Source organism: Pituophis catenifer, unplaced genomic scaffold, assembly GCF_029215685.1.
Source record: "Pituophis catenifer annectens isolate HBS135680 unplaced genomic scaffold, rPitCat1.0.hap2 SCAF_2, whole genome shotgun sequence".
Taxonomy (NCBI): Eukaryota; Metazoa; Chordata; class Lepidosauria; order Squamata; family Colubridae; genus Pituophis; species Pituophis catenifer.
In genome coordinates, this window is record NW_027256882.1 from 120,532,944 (window position 1) to 120,557,156 (window position 24,213).

The 24,213-nt window shown below is 40.5% G+C and overlaps 3 protein-coding genes across 6 annotated transcripts in view; 2 read left to right on the top strand and 1 right to left on the bottom strand.

Moving 5' to 3' along the window:
• The first annotated feature begins 48 nt into the window (after nt 1–48).
• On the top strand, nt 49–4,802 carry TRIR (telomerase RNA component interacting RNase). Its single transcript, XM_070937393.1, has 3 exons — nt 49–328; nt 2,454–2,531; nt 3,010–4,802. Exons 1-3 carry the CDS (start codon nt 71–73, stop codon nt 3,115–3,117), a joined length of 444 nt encoding a protein of 147 aa, XP_070793494.1. The 5' UTR covers nt 49–70; the 3' UTR covers nt 3,118–4,802.
• A 1,358-nt stretch (nt 4,803–6,160) lies between these two features.
• Nucleotides 6,161–17,082, bottom strand: LOC139312525 (RING finger protein 11-like). Of its 2 annotated transcripts, XM_070937392.1 has the most exons (4): nt 16,873–17,082; nt 10,831–11,000; nt 8,939–9,111; nt 6,161–6,885 (listed from the first exon to the last, which is right to left on the bottom strand). In XM_070937392.1, exons 1-3 carry the CDS (start codon nt 16,996–16,998, stop codon nt 8,940–8,942), a joined length of 468 nt encoding a protein of 155 aa, XP_070793493.1. In that variant the 5' UTR covers nt 16,999–17,082; the 3' UTR covers nt 6,161–6,885; nt 8,939. The 2 variants fall into 2 exon arrangements, with proteins under 2 accessions (XP_070793493.1, XP_070793492.1); XM_070937391.1 differs by lacking the exon at nt 6,161–6,885 and having other exon boundaries at nt 7,434–9,111.
• Nucleotides 17,083–23,952: 6,870 nt separating this feature from the next.
• The window catches only part of TNPO2 (transportin 2), a 29,424-nt gene continuing 29,163 nt past the window's right edge, over nt 23,953–24,213 (top strand). For 2 of the 3 annotated variants that reach the window (XM_070937389.1, XM_070937390.1), the window contains exon 1: nt 23,953–24,136. The gene's annotated coding sequence lies outside the window, so the exon portion shown is untranslated. The remainder of the gene's footprint in view (nt 24,137–24,213) is intronic. The other variant, XM_070937387.1, reaches the window with a different exon arrangement.

Sequence of the window (24,213 nt, forward strand, 5' to 3'; positions counted from 1 at the left end):
GGGAGGCTTCGTAATCGTTTCCCGTCATCCTCCGGGCGCGCGTAGAGTGGGCCAGAGAAGGGCTCGAGAGATGGCCGGGGTGCCAGGGGGAGAAGGCCCGGCTTCCGAGGCGGCAGGACCGGGCGGCGTCAACGTCTTCGCCAACGACGGTTCTTTTCTCGAGCTGTTCAAGCGGCGCATGGAGGAAGCCTCTGCGTCGGGTGGAAAGAGCGGGCGAGAAACGGCGATGGCCGGAGCCGAGAAGCGGAAAGAGACCGAACCGCGGCCAGAGCCGCCCGGGGACCAAGAGCCACCGGGAAAGAAGCGGAGCGGGAACGCCCTCAGCTTCGTAAGGGATCTGGGCACTGACCTTTTCTCCTCTTCCCCCTTGTTTCTCCTTTGTTTTGGTTCCCCTTGGCCTTCCCCGAAGGACCGAGGCTCAGAACCCTTTTTGTCAATTTGCTTTCTCTCAAAAGTAGGATCTCTTTAATAAACACGGGCAGTGATTCTCCAGGTGCCGCCTCTCTAGACCATTCGCTTCCACCACCACCCATAGTATTTGCATCCCTGCTCCTCTATAAAAGAGATTACTTTTTATTAAAGCAATATGATGTTAGCAGGAGCAATGTTACATTTTCTTCTTCCTTCTGAACTCTTCCTCCCTCCCCCCCATCTGTTTTGAAAGGCATCATATTGGACCCATCTTTCTAAGCATGTTCTTGGGGTACTTGTGGCTATTTAGTACATTTCCACCACCCCCCTTCCCCACTGTATTAGTTCCTCCTGCCCCCCCCTCCCCCACCCCAAATACGAGTAGAAAATGAACTGATCCACAGTTGTTCACAGGACTGTGATGCTCCATGCTCGACACCATTCATTCCTGGGCAGGTTTATATGGGCTTCATAATTGCTGGGCTTCATAATATTGGCTGAATAATATTAACTCTATGCCATAACCCTAACCTTGATTCGATAAGGGTCTGTGGTGACAGATGTCCCAACTTCGAGTTTTCCTTTTGTGAATGTGAAGCTGCCATTCTTGACGTGCATATAATGTAGATTTTTTTTTTTTTTAATGGAAGCAATAGAGATGGAAACGTTTTGATCTGTTAGTACGGAATGCAATGTGCTTTGCTTTTAGTTGTCTTTGGGAAAACTTCATTTTAGGCTGATTCAGCCTTTATTAAAGCACAAGTAAATTAAGTGGAATGCATTAAAAGTCTATCAAAATGTTTTTGAAATGAAATTGCTTCCCCCTCCTCATACACATTTGTTGCTAGTGAATAGTAACAAATGTTTCTTGGCACATTGTTTTTTTGTATTCACAGTTTTAAAGTCATCAGTCTGTCTTTTGGGACCCAAATGAAATATTTTTGTTCTTGTTAATGTGATACAATAAGTCTGAAATATACTGAACCATTTTTATTTGCACTGGCTAGGGAAAATTGGAAGTATGATTTTATTCATCCTACATCAAGCATTAATTATAAATTTGAACATGAGGAATAAAGTCTGTTCTGCATTAAAATGAAATATACTCCTGGCCATATTTATTGACCTGTAATTCTAATTGGGTTCAATGGAATTTACTCCTAAGTATCTGTAGGCATTGTAGCCTAAACATTACAAATAAAGATGTTTTATTTCCAGTCTAAAATGTTGGGTGGAAGTTTTTAATTATAAACTGTTTTCCAACATGTATGTTTCCATCACTATATATATAAAACAATTTGTACTTGCAATGCATGTGGCATTGCTCCAGAAATGGATTGGGGAGGGAGTGCTGTATTATCTAAAAGTGATAATTGGAATCCCTGTTTTGTTTATTGCTAATTGAAATTGACATTTTCTATTTTAAACTGTCCTCTTCAACTGAAGATCAAAAATTCTGTTTTTTAACATAAAACTGAATCACATACATGCTTATATGGTATTCTAAATACCATTTTTAAATGTATGCAGAAGGCCTTTGCATTTGTATCTAAGATTATATTAGCATACACCACTTCCCAAGACCATAAAAAAAGATGATTATTTTGAATTAATGTTGTATTGATTCTGCTAACTTTATTGCTTTCATGATTTTGAGCAAATAAAAGTTCTTCACATAATGTATTCCAGATTGTTATATTGTAGGGAAATAAAAGTAAAAAATAGAATGGTGTTCCTATTTCCCACCAGGCAGCAAACCTGAACAGAAATTGGAATACTTCCATTTCTTGTTACTTGTTAATGTCTTTTAATGTTTGGGCTTAACTGTACAGATGTATTGGTGAACACTGCTAAGGTGCCCTTTTACCCTCCTAGCACAGCGGTGTAGGTAACGCTCGGCAGCTCTGTACAGACTGACAGGTGTGATGGCGAGCTAAGATGATCTAATTGAAGGACTCCCTATACCGTTATATAGTGGGCAACATTCCCCTTGCAGCTCCCAGGCTCGTATAACGGTTGCAGTCTTCTATCCCTTCACCCAGGTGGGCAAGCGGAGAGGGGGCAGCAAGCTAGCCCTGAAGACAGGAGTGGTAGCCAAGAAACAAAAGACAGAGGAGGAGGTAAGCTGGGACACATCAGGAATAATAAATTGAGATATGAGTTTAAAACCCTAGTTTAAAATTGACAGCTGGGTCTGTCCTTATGGGCTTGGAAAAATATTGACTTGTTTCTTGTTCATTTGTAATAAGAACAATTTTTATTCATTTCCTAAATCTGTTTTAAGTGAGATTTTGTGTCCATTTTTGGTGTATAAAATGAATTTAGCTCCAAAAAGATCAGAGCAGCAATGTATATCCTGTTGTCCTAACTGCACCTTATGTAGCAGATTAGAATGAGACAGGGTAATCGGAAGTCCATGCAGTAAGTATTGTGGCTGACTTCTCCAATAAAATTACAATCTCTGTGTTTCAATTGAATGGCTTCCCTAGATTTATATGTAGGCTGATGTTCATGAGAACTGGTACCCTAAGAATGTTTTTAAGTTCAGTTGTTAAATTTGTATTCCGTAACTGGCTCCCTTTTTTTTTTCTGTTGTAGGTTTTGACAAATAAAGGAGATGCATGGGCGAAATATATGGCTGAAGTGAAAAAGTACAAAGCCCACCAGTGCAGTGATGATGATAAAACCCGGCCTTTAGTGAAATAACTTTTATCTCCAGCCTGGACTGTCTGTGATGTACATAATTATTTAAAATATCAAAGGAGTAGTGCGGCCCCACAAGACTGAATGCTGCCATGGCAGCAGGAGACTTGCCATACTTTTATATTTGAAAATTTAGAGCCTTCTTCACTGATTCATTTATTGTTTTCCCCTTCTTCTGAGAGCTAAGAACTTTGACTTAGTTGCCAGATTTTTAATTTGTAACACTCTGTCTCCAAATAGTGAATTGGTCTAACATTTCTTTCCCAAAATCATCAGGCAAGATACCTTTGCTGATAAACCTTCAGCATTGAGCCTTTGCTTAACATTTTCTGTACCCCTGAACTTTCTACTATAGGACATGCTAAGAAGCTCTCTTTATCAAATTCAGTACCTCTTAACTGCTGAAGACAAATTTAAGATATGGTTGCAAATAGTACTGCAGACTAATAATTCCAGAGCTTGAAGTAATCCCTCTTCACTATGAAAGACAAATGAATCTGGATCTCGATACGTTTAATGTCTGACTGTTCTGTAGTTGCATTTATGCCCGTGGTGTTCTCTCCGTACTCCAATTTCACTGCATATTGCAGTGAATTATGGAGTTTTGTATTTAATTCCAGCTGCTGCTTAAGTTTTTTCCTAGCCTTTTCCTATGCATGCTCCAATCTAATACTGGGGGATATCCTGTGCCTGTCTACTAAGAAGCAAAACACTTGGTCTGATTTTGTACCAAGTATTACATATTTGAGAAAATCACTAAAGTTACCTTAGGTGCTCTGCAATGAATTCTAGATACTATAATTTTAACCTTTGACTGCTCCTATGCCCCACTCCTAGGTGTTTTGAGCAGAGGTCCTTGACTCTGAAAGCAAGAACTCGGGTCTATAGCCACTGTATTGATAATGGGTTTTTGCATGCATGGGACCTATGCCTTTTTATCACTTGTTTACGTATACTGAGTTTGGTTTCTTATACTTTCCATAAAATACTGTTGAAATGGAAAGCACCTGACGTGCATTTGGACACTTAAACTGGGCATGATAATTTCAAATAAGGGCTTCTGGTACAATCCCAGCAATCAATTTCAAATCAGGAAACACTAATGAAATCTTGTTTTCTGGCTACATAGAGAAGCTGTTTTTTGTTGTGCTGGAATTGGGTTTCACTTCTAAACGTTATCCAGTTTGTGCCATTTTCTCTTAATAGATTGGGCTGATTTTTGAGCTGCACTATTAATGCGATATTCACAAAGATGGATTTGTACTCTGGAGAAAAACAATCTGAGGTTTGATCTCACTGTTTGGGTCTATTTTTTTTCTTCAATCATCACTGTTCATCACTGGACCAGATCTATTAAATAAATTTCTGCCATGAAAAGGCCATTGGTTTCCACATTCAATATATCTTGGGCCTTTGTGTAATGCATTTGAAGAACAATGCTTTCTTTATATTAGGGTTCTTTAAGCATTTTTGCTGGAATTTCACATAAAACATCTCAATGTTCTTTAGTGTAACTAAGAACTCATTACATAACAGCTTTTACATGCACAATGAGCATGTAGGAAATATTTCTGAATATGGTAAGGGAGTGGTTAGACAAAACAAAAATTCTGTTTTTGCCTCTCATAATATCATGAGAGATTGCTGTTAAAACACCAGAAAAAAATAATAAAAGATTTGCTATTTTATTTCCAGCTTCCTGTAAAGTGATGCCAATTTTCTTCTTTGTTATACACTCAATCAGGCTTGCGACTCTATTGCTTTTGACCTCCACAGCCCAGATTAGAATACTAATCATCCTTAATAACAGTAATATTTTTAAATAATACAATTTTGTTGTGGATATTTGTTGGTATATGTTTTCCATATATATATTTTCTAGATGGCATTATTTAAACATGCAAAGTCATTAAAACTGTTTACTGAAGGTATAACCATAGCATCCAGATTTTCCTTTGCTTATGTGGTAATAATAAGCCTTTAAATACAAGTGATACTGATCAATAGTTATCAGAGGGTTGAAAGCTAAATGAAGAATTGTTCTGCACTTAAAATGATTAGAATTGCTTTCCATAAATATGCATTGTAAAGTTAGAGAAAATGGATTAATTTTCTTACTGTAATAGTGCAGCCAAGAAGTTTATTTCTAAACTGTCATGGTTTGTACATGCAGACACTACTAGGTTCATGCATTGTGCTAAGCCCAAATGAGATAACTCATGTTAAAGCTTACCATATTGCATAAACATAGCTATAATTACATAATGGAAAAAAGGGCACTTCTGTCTATAAATTAGTGAAATGTTGTATTTTGCTTTCAATTAAAAAAGATGCATTTGCCCTTTTCTGAGTTATATTTACCATGTTTTTGAAAAAAAATAGTTAATGGAACAGGTAAAAACCATAGTAAGTGGAGCATGAAAACAGTTCCTTTCACAGTACACAAGCTGTTGCTCATATTTTCCAGACATTCTTTGACTATTGCATGTACTTTTGTATTTTGAAATATATCTTTTACTAAACGATGGTCACTGCATTTCCATTTCCCAAGCTATTTTCACATCAGTTATAATTTTGGGTTATATTACTAGATTTAATCAGTCATATTAGCCACATGGAATTGACCCTCTGTTCTGTGGATTTTATTTTTTTATGAATTAAATAGAGCAATTACCTTACCTAGTGATTCTTTGGGATAGAAAAAAAGAAATAATTGGTACTACTTCTCTTTAAGTGATAGTCCCTTATAGTAGACCCCCATCTTCCTGTAAAGAAAAAAAATTTCTTCTGTAAAGAAATAAACTTCTGATTTTTCTCCCCCTTTTCCTTTGATTTTCCAAACCAGTAAGGATAGGGGCTTTAAATATCCTTCTATACAGCATTGGAGATAGTGATCCCATGTCTTGAAAGGAACTATGCCACTTTTAAGTCATTTATATATATATATTTTTTTTTTTTTTTTTTAATTTGATTTATATGCCGCCCTTCTCCGGAGACTCAGGGCGGCTTACAGTGCGTTAAGCAATAGCCTTCATACTTTTGTATATTTATACAAAGTCAGCTTATTGCCCCCACAAACTGGGTCCTCATTTAACCTACCTTAGAAAGGATGGAAGGCTGAGTCAACCTTGAGCCTTGGAGAGATTCGAACCAGCAGTAAATTGCAGGCAGCTGTGTTAATAACAGGGTGCTTTAAACCACTGTAGTACCAAGGCTCTTATTGCCCGCTTCAATGTTCTGAGTGGCTTAAGAGAATTCATAGATGAAGTGAAATGTTTGGCACAATATTGTACTCTCTAGGAGACCGTGCTTGGCCTGAAAGATATATACCATGTTATTTTCCTCAGTATTATGATTTCCTAAATACAGATTTTGATGGTCTGCATGAAGCAATCTTAATATTTCCCATATCTCTAAACAACGAGATACTAATACTCAACTGAGCATGTTGGTTAGAGTATACTAGTAACTTAAATACTGAGCTCCATCTTTACTTCTGCCACTTTTTTTTTGGGTGAACTTCAAAATGAAGATACAAGTGATACCAAGGGATGAGATAACATGGGACAAGGACTTTCAAAGAAATGTACTTTAAAATGGGTCCACCAACTCCAACGACCACTACCAATTCGTGGCTTATTGGCAATCGGACCATGCAAGCAGCTGGCAAGCGCGTGCGGAACCATTGCCCCCGCCCGCCGCTGGTCCACGGAGCTGGAAAGGTTGGAGACCTTCACTGTTTACTTCACCAGGGGTGGGTGGGTGTCATGGCTGTGTGAATGAGAAAACAGAATAAAAGGGAAGAGTAAGATATTGTTCACAAGAAGCCCCTTAGTACTGTCATCCAAAGGAATTAATATTTTTTGCCTTAAACTGATTTCTAGACGCTCCTATTTGTTCCTTAAATTTTCTGTATTGTCTTCTCATGGCCAAATCATTTGACGCATTATGCTGTTTCTCCCCTGCCAGTTTTGGAATTGCAAATAAAGATTATTTGTAGTATGGCTTACAAAACAGATATGACTTCATTCCCAAAACCAATGTAACTTTCTTGTTGCCAAATTGCAATTTCCAAGATTCCTTACAATACCGTAGGTCTGCTGGGAGTTCCATTCAGAAGGGCTGTACAATAGCAAGATCAGATCCTACTAATGTATAGAATCATGCTTGATTGCAACAATGGCAACTAATTTCTAATTCTATTAAAGGTAAAAAAGAGAACAGAATCAATGATAAACTAATTCAGAATACCTCATTCTCTATTTCTACTCATTTTCACTAATAGAAAAGTTTTCTACAGTCACCTTGGCCAATGTATGTACTTTAGAAGGCACTGCTGACAATGTTTATTTTCCATTTCAATGCAATGTACATCCGTTTTAAATCTTTCAAGCACTAGATCTTTGTTATGGACAATACATAATCAGAAAAGCACTTTCACATTTCTGTACTTGCAAGGCAATAAACAATATGATTTAAGGAAAGCCTTTTCACATGTTGGCTTTGCTGCATCCTAGTAACAGCCTGTCTTAACAGGTTCTTATGGGACAAAATCTTCTTTTATGTAAGACAAATAGTAGATTGCCTACAAATAAACATTTCTTCACTCTTCAGAATATATGGATGTTTAACTCACAACCAGCATTTAAAAGGATCTTACCAAACTGAATTGTAAACTTTCCATAAAAATATTTCTCACTTTAAACAAGCTATATATATATATATCTAAATGTCAACACTTTTTTCATATAGTAGAAAGGCAGAAATTTCAGATTGTGACAAAGAATCTGCACTTAGCCCATCCCTGCTCCTTCCAGTGAACTTTACCCAAATGAAGATTTGAGTGAAACAAACTATTGCTTTCAAAATCTGTTACATCCATGTGACTTTTTCCTAGTATGGTGAATAAGTATTAGGTGGAGAATCTTGCCTTACAGGGGTTTGAGAAGAGGCACTATATATACTTCTTCAAAATAGATAAAAACTCTTTATTTGATAGAGAAAAAAAGAGCAAGGAAATGGTGTCCTTCTCTCTTAACTAAAACAAAAATATTGTAAAAGAAGCACTTCCAAAAGCAACAAGAACAGGTTCAATCTCCTTCCCTAGCAAATATTACAGCTTCAAGCTACTCTAGGCAGGTAGCTAACTAGCTTCTAAGGCTTGTTTTCTGCATTGTGTACTTGTACTGATAGGTGAATTTCAATAGTGGCCCAAATATAAAATGCCTGGGATTTTTTCTACATTAAATTCTTTTTCCCCATTAACTGACCAGAGCTGGCATAATAGCCTTAGAATTTCTCATGAACTGACCAGAGCTGGCATAATAGCCTTAGAATTTTTCATGAATTGACCAGAGCTGGTATAATAGCCTTAGAATTTCTCTTAATTTGTAAAATCTTAAGAGATCTTCAGCATCAGCTTTAAACAGCTTTTTCTTTCATTAACAAGTTAGAATTCCACTACAGTTTCCTACAACTGTACCCAGTAGTTTAACAGGGACATACAAAGGTATGAGGGTAGATAATTGGGTCAAAGAAGAATCTTGATTTTCTACAAAACTAAATTGTGAGTAGAGTGGAAGGAAAGTTTTAGTTCTGCCATTTCCCTGTTTCCTTCCAACCCCTCCCCACCATACACTGGATGCAACACTCAAAATATGGCACAAATCATCCTTTAGTACAGCCAGCATGGCTGCATGTGTCCGTAGGGGCTGGGACCGGTTTCTTTGGTGTACCCCAGAATTGTGCAAATAATGTCCAACATCCCAGGCCCCCAATATATCCACAGCCTGGAAGCATGAACGAGAGCAGGGCTCAAAGCCACCTCAGTTAGTCTCATAGGAGGAGAGCAGAGCAGCATCAACTGGCTCCATGCAAGAAGGACATGTGAATGATCGCATCAGCCAGTCATCAATGCAGTTTACATGGTAGATGTGTAGACAAGGCAGGAATCGGATGGGATCTCCATATACAAAATCCAGCATACAGATTACACACCTGGAGAAGTAAAAAAAGAAACTGAATGCTAATACAAAGGTTGCAAGATGGTTACCAGGCCAACTTGCTTCTATTTCCTGCTCAATTTCCTGCTTGGTAAATTTCAATTCAACTGCAAAAGACTACTTGCTATATTGTTTTCCATATACTCAGCTTTTAAAAGTATAATATCAGCCTCCTGCACCGAACTTAATTTATGATATTTGAAAATTCCCCCGTGTTACTTTTTCCAAGTGGAAACTTGCAAGAATTGCTTTCTTCCATGTATAAGCCACATGTTCTAGACTCCAAAAAATAGCACACAAAGAATGAAGATTTTTAACATGTTATTAGGGTTCCTGATCTCTAGTTTATTTTGTTAGTCAGGAGATCAGAATATCACTGGTTTAATCCAATCCCATCCCATTCTCGATATCAATCTCACAGTAACCACAAAGAATCACAAATATCTTATCCAAAACAGCAATTAACACTGTTGATGTAAATATCACCCAACAGATTGTGCTGTGATGCTGGAATGGACTGAGTTCTTGCTGGCTATAAATGCCAGAGCAATGTACTCTAGCCTACTGGCTGATGGCTGATTATCAAATTTTCCTTCATGCTCTCAGTAATACTGAGTTTCTGAAATAAATATTGTTCTGCTAGTCCAGTGCAAAGAAGCACAGTTCAAATTTCTGGATCATTTTGACTATCCATGATGAGAATTATACTCCAACACATTTAACAGAGGAAGATGCTCTGTGTCCTTTCCACAGAGAAAATTCAGAAACATGCAGCTCATTACAGGTAGTTCTTGCTTACTTTACCTGCCTTCTTTAGTCATCATTCAAAGTTAGAATGATGTAAAAAATAGCTTTTTGACCAATCCTTGTATTTATGACTCTCACATAACCATATCGCCACTATGGTGACCATAGTGACATGATCACCATTGGGGCACTTTCCAATCGGCATGCATTACTGACCATTACAATGTACAGCGATCATATGTTCACCATTCACTTGTTTCACAACTGACAACTGGCTTCTGACAAGTAGAGTTAATGGAGAATATGGAAGTAAAATTGAAGTTGTAGTCATGTGATGTCTTGCTTAACGACTGGGGTGATTTGTTCAATGACCAAATATAAAGTAATGTTAAGTCCGTCATAGTCACATGATTTTACACTTATTGACCACATGCTTACTGATGGAGTTGCCACTCCCAATTGTGGTCACAAACTACCTGTAACTATTTTACTTAAAAGTTTAGCATAAGAAGCTATAATAAAGCCCTGCTGTGTTGATTACTTTGGGAATAGATTCAAAAGACTTAAGTACAATTTCTGCAAAGATGCACAATTCATCATATCCTGTGTTATCTAGCAGAATCCCTATATCGTGTGCAGTTTTTCTTTAAGTCAGCAGTAATCTGTTTTTTAAACAAACAAACAAACAAACAAACAAACAAACAAACAAACAAAGCAAGTAAAGTTTGAAAGCTTCCTGAAGTCACTTCTGGTGAGATGGACAGCTATACAAATATTATAAATAAATAAAAATAAAGCATAGCATATTCCTGTTGCTGTCAGCTCTGTCCCGCCGGGAGGGCCATTTCTGCATACTGTCAATAACTTCTAAAAATATTTTTGTATTCATTAGCAATTAATCACTATAATACTTTCAAGATTTGTTCTGACTTTACAAAATACATTTAAAGCATGGTGCTTTACATACTCTTTGATTTTCTTTTCTGATGGCTCTGAGCCGGGATCAAATATTCCTTTAGGAAGGTGCTGAATTAGTCCAATCCTTTGAGCTATCCGGATTTGCTCCTCTTCTGTTAGTTGTGTGGCAAGACGTGCCTGGCTAGGCGTTGGGTGATACACTGGAATTGGAGTGTGATCCTAGAAAGTCAGACAACAGTGTGGCTGAACATTTACTATTCTAATAAATAGCTTGTTACATGGATTCATAATTACACATCATAATACAAGTAACAATTCCCTTTTCTCTCTGATTGCTAGAAAATTTAAAATACTCTCCCTTTTAACATGCCCTCACTGTTAACAAATGAAAATAATCCAGATAAATCCTACACTGACACACATAGCTATTTATCATTTTGACACACAGAGGGCTGAACTGTAAGATAATATTGTGGTATGGCAGATGGGCTAAAATAAGTTTTCTAATGAGTGTCAGAAGCTTTTCTACAGGATCAGTCACCTGTTACTTTCACATGTCACAGGATCCTTTTTTTTTCTATACACACATCTGTTATGAACCATGCAGGCCATTAATTCACCACTAATGAGTGGATCCCCTACTTGTTTTCTAACTAGTCTCACATTTAGAGCAAACATTTTGATTTGCAATATGTTAGAATGTAAAGATAATTTCCTAATTTCAGATATTTCAGGCATTTCTTCTGAATCATTTTATTTTGAACTAAGGAGGCAAATTAGGTAAGAAATATGCACAAACTTTTCTGTGTGTACACAGAAATCCTAAATAGCACTGCTCCATTCAGAATTTCAGGAGGACTGTCTGAAGTCAACATTCAGCTTAATTTTGTAGTTTGTCCAATGATCACTAATTAAAATTTACACAGCAAGAGTATCAGAAACAATATACACTAGCAGTCAACATCTGGTACATGTATTATTATCCTTTTCCAATTTGATGCCTACTTGACATGTTGGAACACAGCTTCCACAAATACTAGCCAGCATGGCTTGAAGAATAATGGGAGACATAGCCTAATAATTATGGAAGGTAGCAAGCTGGAAACGACTGACATACACAACTGCTGCATTTGGATGCTTGGGATTATAAAATGTATTTAACTTTTTAAAAAAGTAATCTATGCTTCACAATTATGCAGTAATGAATTCCATGGAGCTGGCTTGATTTTGGTCTTTTTAAACATCAGTCTTTATTCATCTCTGCCTATTCATTTCAGCTGAATGTTGAAGTGTCCTTGTAAATCCTTACTCGTACGTACAGTCTCTTTTCAAACATCCACTATGAACAATATAAAGGGAATTATTGCTTTAGTCCATTCCCTGCTACTTACTGCACAAATTGTTCATGCCTACCTAGCTTAAAGTGGATGGTTAGTTTTTGGCATTGGATATTATATGACCACAGCCCATAATTAAATGCACGGTACAGTGTATTGTATGAATCCAAGCAAATGAGCTAGCTATGACTCAGGTAACCATGAATTAGCATATCCTGTAACTCCATGCTTCTAAACCTGTGGTCCGCAGTCCCCTGGGGGGCCACGATGTCATCACAGAGGAGGTCCAGGAAAGCTTGAAAAAATGTTATGATTTAAATCTTGAGTTAAGTCTTGGTGGTCCGTGACCACAAAAGGTATTTAAAGGGGGTCTGTTGTGAGGAAAAGGTGGAGAACCACTGCTGTAACCAATTTCATTCAGGTCTGTAGTAACATATAAAACTATTCTCTATTTCTCAGTCTTCCTTGTCTCTTCTTCCTCTACAGAACAGCAACTTCACTTTGGGAAAAAAGTAGCCTGCATGTGTGACAGCTTGTGAAAACATAAAAGAAAAATATAATTGCTCTCAAATCTCTTGTGCTCTCAGACACAAGTAATAGAAATCAGAGGCAGCTGAGACAACTATCCAAAGAATGACACCAAACAATGTGTGCTAGGTAATTTATCTCTAGAAAGAGACAGTGGCACATGAAATCAAAAGGATTTGTTTTCTAAACATTCACAAGGAACAAGGTATGCATATTTAACAAAAATAGGCTGGAAGCTTAACACATGCTTCAGATCTTTATTTGCTTTAGGAAACGATCGCTGATTGATAGCATTTTTGTAGCATGAGTTAAAATTCCAGTTTCCCTCTATCCAATTTCACTCGCAATTCAAACTTGATAGAGATCTTTATCAAAAGTTCTTGGGTAAATTTAGCAATAATGAGATATGAGGACTTCCTAACAGTGAGGACAATTAACAGTGGAACAGGTTGCCTTCAGAAGTCGTAGGTGCTTCATCACTGGAGGTTCTTAAGAAAAGACTGGACAGTTGACTGTCTCAAATGGTATAGGGCTCCTGCTTGAGCAATGATTTGGACTAGAAGACCCCCAAGATCCCTTCCAGCTCTATTCTGACTGAGTGACTTCCAAAGGACAGAAATAAAAAAGTAGATCCCTCAAGGGCCTGGTAGTTTTAAACTTGTCCCTAAATGATCATTACTTAGAAGATAGGAAATGATGCAGAAGTATTCAGGGCAGTAAAAACCAAAAGGGATTATGAAGAAATCCAGAAGGATCTTTTTAAACAGAGTGAATGGGCAGCAAAATGACTAATGTAGTTAAAATTTATGTAAGTGTAAATTAATAAAGAATAGGGCAAAAAATCTAGCTTGACATATGCTGCTGAGGGTTGTGTTATCTGTAATTAATCAGAAAGAAGTGAATAGTTGTTGACTAGTGTTGCTTCAGGGTTTGAAGCTATGAAGAAGGTAAATTTAATGCTAGGGATCATTATGAAATGGACTGAAAATAAAATTGCCAACATTGTAATACCTTTATACAAATCTATTTCTGGCACCCCATGAACAGTTCTGGGTCTGATATTTTGAGATGTACATAATAAAACTAGAAAAACATACAGAGTACAGGTAGTGCTTGACTTACAACTACAATTGAGACCAGAATACCAGGCACAATTCATTTATGGTAGTAAGTTGAGGCACCCTCATAACTTAGATCTGATTTTACAACATTTTGTGTGGTGGCTGTTAAGTGAACACAGTGGCAGTAAGTGCAAACCCATTCTTCCAAATGGGTGTTTTTTACCAGAAATCTGCAAAAACTGCCGGAAACCAGGAATAATCATTGCAAATCAGTCATATGACCATGGGATGCTGCAAGCGATTGTAATGGCAAGCCAGCTGCCAAGCACCTGAAATGTGGTCATGTGACCATGAGGTTGTGATGGGATGGCACATTTTAAAATAGCCAGAACTGCTTCAAGGACCACAAGGCACCCATCCCAGGCCCATCATAATTTCAAATGGCTGTTAAACAACCGGTTATAAGTTAAGGACTATCTGTGGTCAGAAACTAAGTTCACTGGGTGACATTGGGACAGTCATTCTCAACTCACAGGATTGTGGTTGTATGGGATAATAGATTGGAACCTTATGTATGCTGCCTATATGAAAGGCAATGTAGCAATAAAATTAATTTTAAAAAATGAGGAGGCCCTCTGACATCTTCCTTGCAAAAAAAAAAAGGCTAGAACTTTAGAGAATAGAAAAAGAAGCAATTGAAGACATGACTGAAGCAAATGAAACCACAAATGATAAACAGAAAAACTGATGAGATTTTTCTGTTTTTCAAGGTAGCATCGTTAGGAGTCATTCAATGCTGTTGACATGACAGAGATTTAGACAAAAAACAAATATTTAATTCAATATATACTTTGTAGAAGGTGACACAACCACTAACTTGGGTACTTTTTAAGTGGGATTGACTAAATTCATGGAGGACAGTTTTTATGAAAATTTAATATTACATCTGGGTCAGGGGCATCATGCCTGCAAGTACCATGTATAAGGGAATAATGGTAACAGAAAGAGGTATAGCAATAGCAATAGCAATAGCACTTAGACTTATATACTGCTTCATAGTGCTTTTACAACCCTCTCTAAACAGTTTACAGAGTCAGCATGTTGCCCCCAACAATCTGGGTCCTCATTTTACCGACCTTGGAAGATGGAAGGCTGAGTCAACCTTGAGCCAGTGAGATTTGAAATGCCGAACTGCAGCTAGCAGTCAGCTGAAGTAGCCTGCAGTACTGCACTCTAACCATTGCGCCACCTTGGCTCTATTATCTTAATTTGAATGAAATGCAGGACTAAAATGAACCTTGACCTAATCTAGCAGGGTTACTATATTCTCATTCTTTCTCATACCCTGGACACCTACATATCTACATATAATTTTAAGTGAAAAGCTGCCCCTCCATAGATGGAAAAGATTAAATACATTTACTCAACAAGACAGTAAGAGCTAATGTAGCTGTTCCTTTACTTTCCTACTTCTGCCCAGGCAGAGTTTTTATGGTGTTCTGTACTTCCAGACTATCCCCTTTAGCCCATAATCAGATAGTATGTTAAGTATGTTATGCTGATTATGGGTTGTTTCAGTGCAGACCATTTGATATGTTAACCTAGGTTTGCTAGCAATGTATGTTGATGCAGTTACAGTCAAGCCTGATTCTTTGATAAAGGCACATATATATGATGCATATATTAGTAAGCATCTGCCCTCACTTTTATACTTTACATTTTAAACTGTATACAGGTTAGTTTTTAGAGTCCCCCAGCTCTAAAAACCAAACTTTTTATGTATTAAGAGGCATTTGACTTTTTGTTTTCTCCTACAGAATATTCCTAAAAGCACATTTGTTGTCTTTCTTCCTATCTCATTCATGATGTTACAGGAAATCCAATAACAGCTTCCTTTTGTAACTCTGTGTTTTGTCTTTGGAGATTCTCAGTCATCAAGTTCATGGTTGTCTCATAGGTGCTTTTTTAAAAGGCAACAACTGGACTTTGTTTTTCTTGAAGACATTTCGCTTCTCTCCAAAGCTGAAAAGAACTGAAGAAGCTTCTTGGATGAGAAGGGAAACATCTTCAAGGAAAAACAAAGTCCAGTTGCCTTTTGAAAAAGCACCTTTGGATTTTCTGTGTTTTCTACTTCCTTTTTTCCTACTACATACAATATATTAAAAAAATAAAAGACAGAATGTTTGCACAATTTCTTTGCTTCATAGTACTAGGTCTTTGCCTGGAAGCCCCCACCGCAAAAATCAAGTACATTCTCTAATAAATTACCTGAACAGCCTTCCATTTCCCATGTCTTGTAATAAGCTAGAATAGAATAGAATTCTTTATTGGCCAAGTGTGATTGGACACACCAGGAATTCATCTTGGTGCATATGCTCTTGTGTTCATAAAAGAAAATATATTTTCTAATGTTTTTCCATAGCTGAATGGCAGTTCCTAGTTCTTTATTTAGAATACTGACCATGACTTAGCTTAATTCCATTAATTTATGTCTCATAGGATTTCTTTTTCTGATTGGGAAGAGTAATTACAGTAGTCCAAATGTAGACTAGCCTACACTCACACAGCCCAAGTAGTCTTCTCTTCAACCAAGGGAGCTTCCAGACTGATGGTTGGTAGCACAAAAACAGCATTGTGCAGCTGATATTTCATATTTTTCTCCTTAAAAGGTATCCGGTAATAAGAGGGGAAAAACAGGAAGTAATGAGAAAACACAGGAAGGTTACAACAAGCAGATGTCATTTTCTGGAGTCCAAATTTTCACAAACGAGTTAGAACAACCACAATAATAAAAGCCTCCTCTAAACCCACCCCAAGTTTAAAAACATGTTTCCAAACCATGGTCGATATTGTGCAACTAGAGCCGCTAAATTGATTCATCCTTGTAGAAATCTGCGGAAGAAGTGGGGGTCAACACTGCAGCAGCATCTGCCCTTTATCTCCTAGGGTTCACGTGTGGACCGAGTCAAGTTCTCCATCATGGCTCCGGCCACCCCAAGTCCATCTCGCGTTACTTGCCCCCGAGTCGCGACATTCCCCAATGCCACCCCCTCGTCTGCCCGCTAGCCCCTCGCGGGCTACTCAAAGCTGACCCCAACTGGCGAGAGCCTGGGAGCATCATCAGCCCCAGGGCTTCGGGACTCCCTTCCCCACCCTACGCGGTACCTGGTAGGGGGGCGGCGGGGCAGGGAGGGGAGGTGGGTCTCCAGGCCCAAGACTTGTCCCATCGCCGGTAGAATCGTTGAGTAGCGACAGGTCATCAGCTGCCTGCGAGGAGAGGCAGCCCCCCATGCCCGCCCGCTCCGGGCCGCTGCCGGGACCGGCCCGGCCAACCTCCGTCTACCAGCTCTAGAGGGAGGGGGGGAGTGGCGGCTGGGAAAGGGGGCCTCGTCTAGGAGGACGGGAATTGTAGTTCTCAGCTCCGGGAGCCTTTGCGCTTGCGCAATAAAGAACTCGTTCTCTTGAGGGTGGAGAGAAGACCGGTTAGGTATATACTGCATTTTCTGTACTTCGCTTTCAGCGGCCTCCTTTCCTTTCAAGCTGATGCAGTAAACAATCTGCTTTAAAACAATTATGTAATTTTATGCGTAGTAGTGATAAAGCTACTAAACAGCCCCCATCCCCCTGATATTTGAGTTTTGAGTTTTACAATACGAAATCAACAGTGTTGTTCTGGCGATTACTTGCATTACAAATTTTTGCTAGAAGCATTCCTGAGGTTTAAATAATGCTTCTAATGGTTAACATTTGATCTAGTGGCTAACTAAAAAAATATAGAGCATCTTTATACATTCCTCACTTTTCATGAAACCATCAACTCAGGCAAATGTCTTGCATGAATTATTTTCCTGTTTTCTATAACTCTCCTCTCATCCAACAGACTACTAACTACCTTGGGATCTTGGTATTGGCTGAGCTTTGTTTTCTTGTTGTCAACGGTTAATCTCTGTAAGATAGTCAATGCTTTGACGCAAGAGGTTTTTGTTGGTATTTTGTGAGGGGAAACTTCTTCTACCTGTCTATTTAAATAATTACATTATTATAGGTTTTTACGTTAAGATTTTTTAAAAGGGAAGGCTATATCCCTCATTGTGCCTTTCTTGCCTGTAAATTTTGTTCTCTTAGATTGGGCAAGGCTTCTGCCTTCTTAAAGAAGCGTTATGGATTTGATGTTATTTCATATATATACCACAGAGAGGGGGAACAATATGCATTCTACCTGTTTTATTTAATATGGCTTTGATGAACTTTGAAGAATTCTGGAGACATTTGCAGTGATTTTTGAACCAAAACTTTCTGGCCCAATTTGGTTTTATCTTACTGTTCTCATTTTGTAGAGGTTTGTCCTTTGAAAATAAAATATTATTTTAACTTTTATGAACAAGTTTATTTCCTAAGAAAGCGAGACCAAATAGTCATGATCACTAGGCATAATTAAAATGTTAACTGCTAAGACAGCCTATGCACTTTTGCTTTATAATTTTTAAAGTGATCTCGAGATAGGGGATATAGTCACCGAGCCCTTGTCATGGTCTGATCACTCTCTCCTTCGTCTCGACCTTCGAACCGCTACACCCCGCCGCAGGGAGGCGGAGCCGGTAAGATGGTTCCGCCCCAGGCGCCTGATGGAACCGGATAGGTTCCAGATGGAGCTTGGGCCATTCCCTGAGGCTCTGGCACACGCCTCGACTGGAGACCTAGTGGCCGCCTGGGATAGGGCGGCCGCTGGAGCTCTGGATCGGGTCGTGCCTTTGCGGCCTCTGACCCGGCGCCGATCTCATTTAGCTCCTTGGTTCACTGAGGAGCTGAGGGAGTTGAAGCGCCGGAAAAGACGCCTAGAGAGTAGTTGGAGGGCCAGTCTTTCTGAATCTGACCGGACACTGGTAAGAGCTCATATTAGGAATTACCTAGTGGCGATAAAAGCAGCGAAATGTAGCTATTTTGCTGCTCTTATTGCGTCATCAGATAATCGCCCGGCCGCCCTGTTTAGGGTGACCCGCTCCCTGCTCCACCAGGAAGCGCGGGAGGACCCCTTGGAGGGTAGAGCCAAGGATTTTGTCCAATATCTGTATGACAAAATCGCTCAGATTCGGGAAGATCTGGACTCCGACTGGATAGTCTCAGGGGGAGGGACTGGGGCAGGTCTTGAGAATGTTATCTGGGATGAGTTTGATCCTGTGACCCCTGAGGACGTGGACAGGATTCTGGGTAGACTGAACGCGACCACTTGTTTATTGGACCCGTGTCCCTCCTGGTTAGTGCTGGCTTCTCGGGAGGTGACACGAGGCTGGTTCCAGGGGACTATAAATGCTTCGCTGGGTGAGGGTGTCTTTCCTGCCGCCTTGAAAGAGGCGGTGGTGAGGCCTCTCCTCAAGAAGCCTTCCCTGGACCCGGCAATGTTGGTAAATTATCGTCCGGTCTCCAACCTTCGTTTTGTGGCAAAGGTTGTTGAGAGTGTGGTTGCGCAACAGCTTCCCCAGCACCTGGATGAAACGACGTATCTGGATCCGTTCCAGTCGGGCTTCAGGCCCGGGTACAGCACGGAAACGGCATTGGTCGCGTTGGTTGATGATCTCTGGAGGGCTCGGGACAGGGGGTGCTCCTCTGTCCTGGTCCTGTTAGATCTCTCAGCGGCTTTTGATACCATCGACCATGGTATCATGCTGCACCGGTTGGAAGAGTTAGGGGTGGGAGGCACTGTGTTGCGGTATTCTCCTCCTTTCTCTCTGACCGGTCGCAGTCCGTGTTGACAGGGGGACAGAGGTCGACCCCGAGGCCCCTCATATGTGGGGTGCCGCAAGGGTCGGTCCTCTCACCTCTCCTGTTCAACATTTATGTGAAGCCGCTGGGCGAGATCATCCGTGGTTTCGGGGTGGAGTACCATCAGTATGCTGATGACACCCAGCTGTACATCTCCACCCCGGATCACCCCAACGATGCCCTTGAAGTGATGTCCTGGTGCCTGGAGGCCGTACGGATCTGGATGGGGAGGAACAGGCTCAGGCTCAACCCATCCAAGACCGAGTGGCTGTGGTTTCCGACGTCCCGATATAGCCAGTTGACGCCATCACTGACTATTGGGGGCGAATCATTGGCCCCCACGGAGAGGGCTCGCAACTTGGGCGTCCTCCTGGATTCACGGCTGTCTTTAGAAGAGCACTTGACGGCCGTGACCGGGAGGATTTTTTATCAGGTCCGCCTGATTCGCCAGTTGCGTCCCTTTCTGGATCGGGACTCGTTACGCACGGTCACTCATGCCCTCGTCACCTCCCGCCTGGACTATTGTAATGCTCTCTACATGGGGCTCCCCTTGAGGAGCACCCGGAGGTTCCAACTGGCGCAGAGTGCGGCCGCACGGGTGGTAATGGGAGCGACATGGCGCTCCCATGTAACACCTCTCCTGCGCGAGCTGCACTGGCTCCCGGTGGTCTTCCGGGTGCGCTTCAAGGTTTTGGTTACCACCTTTAAAGCGCTCCATGGCTTAGGGCCTGGTTATTTACGGGACCGCCTACTACCACCAATAGCCTCCCACCGGCCAGTACGCTCTCATAGAGAGGGACTCCTCCGGGTGCCGTCAGCCAAACAGTGTCGACTGGCGGCCCCTAGGGGGAGAGCCTTTTCTGTGGGGGCACCTACCATCTGGAATGAGCTCCCCCCGGAGATACGGAGGATCCCGGATCTGCGCTCCTTCCGCCGTGCTGTGAAGACCTTTTTATTCCATCAAGCGGGCTTGGCCTGATCTCTTCCCTTTTTAAATATGTAAATTTTAATCTGTTTTTAAATTATTAGGGTATTTTAATTTGTCTGGGCCAAAAAGTTTAATTTGATTTTATCGGGTTTTTAAATTTTGTGTATTTATGTATTTTATTGTTGGCTGTTCACCGCCCTGAGTCCTTCGGGAGTAGGGCGGTATACAAATCAAATAAATAATAAAAAAAAATAAAAAAAATAAAGCTCCACGTTTATCACTGCAAAGGCAATAGAGTCCTAATGTAATAAGATGTAATCTAGTTTACATATGAATATTCTCCAAATTTTATAATTTCAAGTATTTATCTCCTAGTCCTATAGGAAGGCAGTACTTTTATCAGCATTTGTGCATTTCCTGAATTTGGGCAACAAGTTAGATTAAAATTAGGTTGCTTTGAATGTGTTGTGTGAACCCATGAAACTAAATTAATTCACCATAGTGTGATTAAAGTCATTATTTATAAAGTGTTCTATCCCTGAGTAATTAACAGAATAAAAATAAACATGAATCATTATCTGTTCACATAGTTTAAAACTGCAATTGCAGCAAGTCACAATACAGTGTTTGGTTAAAACAAGGAGTTGTAGCAATTAAAATGCTGAACAAAATAATTTTCTTTGTAAAATTTCTGCTCAGAAAAGAGATGTTGGATACTCACACCGAACTATTTCATATGTGAGATCATAGTTGTCAGTACACAGAAAGATAACAGATAAGAGATGTAAGGATAACATACTTGCAAATATAAAATGAGAGTTCAACTTGATAGATATTGTAGGTATTCTATCAACTAGAGGCATCCACATCCATTATGTCTCTCCAGACTATTCCCATTCTGATTTTTTTGTTCCCAATTCTTTAACCTTTTGATTATCAATATTAATTGCAGATGTTCCATAATATACATAAATGCTTCTTTTCCATAGAAAAACACATGCTGTTAAATCAATCTATATAAAAAAAAAGGTAAATGTTCGTTTGTTCAAAATCGTAAATCTCCTAAAGTTCTTCACTGATTTCTTTGAAATTTTGACACAACGTTGCATTCGAATACGCGCGTGTTTTTATATACCTATATTATATAGATGTCACACCTGTGACAGGTAAAAACATGCTTTCTTGAAAAACAGCGCCATCTGCTGGACATAAAAGCAACACACGCTATACTAAATATTTCATGCTTCCATTTCAATGTTTCCAATTTACGATCCATTTACGATTTCCAAATTTCCAATTTTACGATTCCATTTCAATGTTTCCGATTGCATTGTTAAATTGAATTTTCATAGAGTTCGATTTATTTTCATTTTGATTTAATTATTTCATATGACATTGCGTTGGAATTGAGCTGTGCCGTATCCCTCTGTAGCTCAGGTCACGCCTACTTTGCGTCCGTCCCACCAGTCTTTTCACTCGGTCGATTGGATTCAGACCTGAGTTGCCTTTCTCTATGTTTCTTTTTGGACTTCAACGTCGCAGCACCACAATGGCAGGCACGAGCTGGGTCTTTTCCCCTCAGCGCCACCGCCGCCAAACCCACAAGCAAAATGGCGGGAAATGTCAACCGCCGCTAAGCGTCCTCCTGACTAACGGAGTGTGCCGTACCTTTGGCAGGGACCCCGATGCCGCCTGTGGTGCAGAAAGCTGCAAAGGTGAAGGCGGTTATACCGGCAAGCCGGGAAACCAGCTCTTACACCCGCGGCAAAGTATCCTCGGAGGGGTCCGAAGACAAACCTCCGGAACCCCAGGAACGCAAACTCACCGACGGCAGCCCGGGCAGAGGCCTCCGCCAATCCCACGACGCGCAGCTCTCCCAATACAAGCACCAAATAGGTAAAAGTCCAAGAAAGCAATTGATTAAGTGACATTAAAGTCCAAAAAGAAACGTAGGGAAAGGCAACTCAGGTCTGAATCCAATCGACTGAGTAAAAAGACTGGTGGGATGGAGGCAAAGTAGGTATGACCTGAGCTACAGAGGGACATTATTGGCACTCGGTCAAAAAATATTGTACACCCACAAGACTGGGCCACAGCAACGCGTGGCCGGGTACAGCTAGTACAGAATAAAAAACATGAAAATAAGCTACTTTACTTTAATAGAAGACTGTCTCATTCCTCTGGTTTTCCCTATGGGACTGCATATCTAAAGACTACAATATATAATAGTATTAATAGGAAGTACTTGGGTACAATCTTCCACAGCTTTGTAACCTTTTACTTATGATGAGATTCTGAAAGTCTTGTTATCATAACTTGCTATCAAGCACAGAGCATTTTGTGATCGAATGGTGCCCATGGCATGCTGAACCAAAAACTAAGTACTAACAAACAGGAGATTAAATTCTCACAATATTCTAGATCAGAGGTCTCCAACCTTTATGGCTTGGTGCCCCAGCAAGGGGAGAGGGGGGAAGTGGGCCACCAAGCCATTACCGGGCTGTGGCCTGTTTGGAACCGAGCCGCGTGTCAGGCTGTGAGTACACAGCTCAACTAGCACGAGCAGTGGGCCAGCATGTGTGTGCAGCTCAAATAGCGCAAGTGGTGGGCTGTTGAGCTGCTCATGTGCACACTAGTCAAACTGCGCAAATGCGCCAGCCTACCACTCACACGGATTGGTTCCAAACAGGCCACAGACTGGTAGCTGGCTGCAGCCTGGGGACCCCTATTCTAGATTGTTTTTGTGAGAATTCAGACTGCCATATTTGTCAGGCAGAATTCCTTCTGCTCCTTATATGAGGAGTCCTGACAAGCATAACTTGGTGCTTGTTTGAAAGGGATTGAATAAACAATAAACATGTGTTAACATGTGTGAACATAACCAAGTTTTTCTTGTTGCATTGACTTCAATATATGCTATAGAACTGTTGGATTTTGTTTCCATCCAGTTAAACTGTTTGCATGACAAATCCATTGTTACCCAATCCACTATTTCGTACTTTAATCAAATTGCTTCGTTTCACACCGTACACTGAATCTAAACAATTTTGGATTTGAAAAACCTTTTACCTAAAATGTGGTAAGCTAATTTGCAAACCCAGTTTTTGCATCCCCAAGCAGACTTTTCATAACCGATTCAATTCAGTTGCCTCGGTTTACCTTAACGATGAAGTAATAAGCGTGCACGAATATGCGTTGTACAGTACTTCAGTCTATTTTAATTGGCTACTTGTGGATTAACATGCTGTGCAGATGCAGGAAACTGGATTAATTCAATGAACCATGGTTCCGTTAATCATGGGTTACCATTCCACGTGAAGACAGGGCCTATCAACAACTGTACAAGGAAAACAAACCGCTTGCTCGTTATTAAACTAAATATTTTAGGAAGCCATTCGAAAGCAACTTCCACTCCAGCTCGGGACCATTCGCCGCAAGACAAGGTTGTGCCACGTGACCGCTAGTACCCAGACTCCAGGAGAAGGGGCGTGGCTACCGCCCTTTCTTGAGCTGCTACATGATGCACTTTCTTCCTCCGACGTGCGTAAGCGGTTCGGCTTCCTCTCGCGTTTGCGCCGGGACACGTGACAGGCAGAGACGGCGGCCGGCCCGGCTCACAGCCCGCGTGTAGCGTTCGCTTCTGGCTTGCCGCCCCCTTCCTTCCTTCCTTCCTTCCTTCTTTCTCTCCCTCCTTCGGAGCTGACGCCGCGGCCTCAGCCTGGGCACGCGGGGAGCGGACAGGTACCTCGCCGGGGGTCGGAAGGGGGGTCGGTGGAGGGTCAGGAGCGCCGGTACGAGGCGGATGGCGCGAGTTTCGG

Excerpts from the sequence above, each read along its gene's own strand:
- TRIR (XM_070937393.1), top strand. The coding sequence starts at position 71 with ATGGCCGGGGTGCCAGGGGGAGAAGGCCCGGCTTCCGAGGCGGCAGGA. Across the intron at positions 329-2,453 it reads GCGGGAACGCCCTCAGCTTC|GTGGGCAAGCGGAGAGGGGG; the intron begins GTAAGGGATCTG and ends CCCTTCACCCAG. Across the intron at positions 2,532-3,009 it reads AACAAAAGACAGAGGAGGAG|GTTTTGACAAATAAAGGAGA; the intron begins GTAAGCTGGGAC and ends TTTCTGTTGTAG.
- LOC139312525 (XM_070937392.1), bottom strand. The coding sequence starts at position 16,998 with ATGGGGGGCTGCCTCTCCTCGCAGGCAGCTGATGACCTGTCGCTACTC. Across the intron at positions 11,001-16,872 it reads CCCCGCCGCCCCCCTACCAG|GATCACACTCCAATTCCAGT; the intron begins GTACCGCGTAGG and ends CTGACTTTCTAG. Across the intron at positions 9,112-10,830 it reads TCAGAAAAGAAAATCAAAGA|GTGTGTAATCTGTATGCTGG; the intron begins GTATGTAAAGCA and ends TTACTTCTCCAG.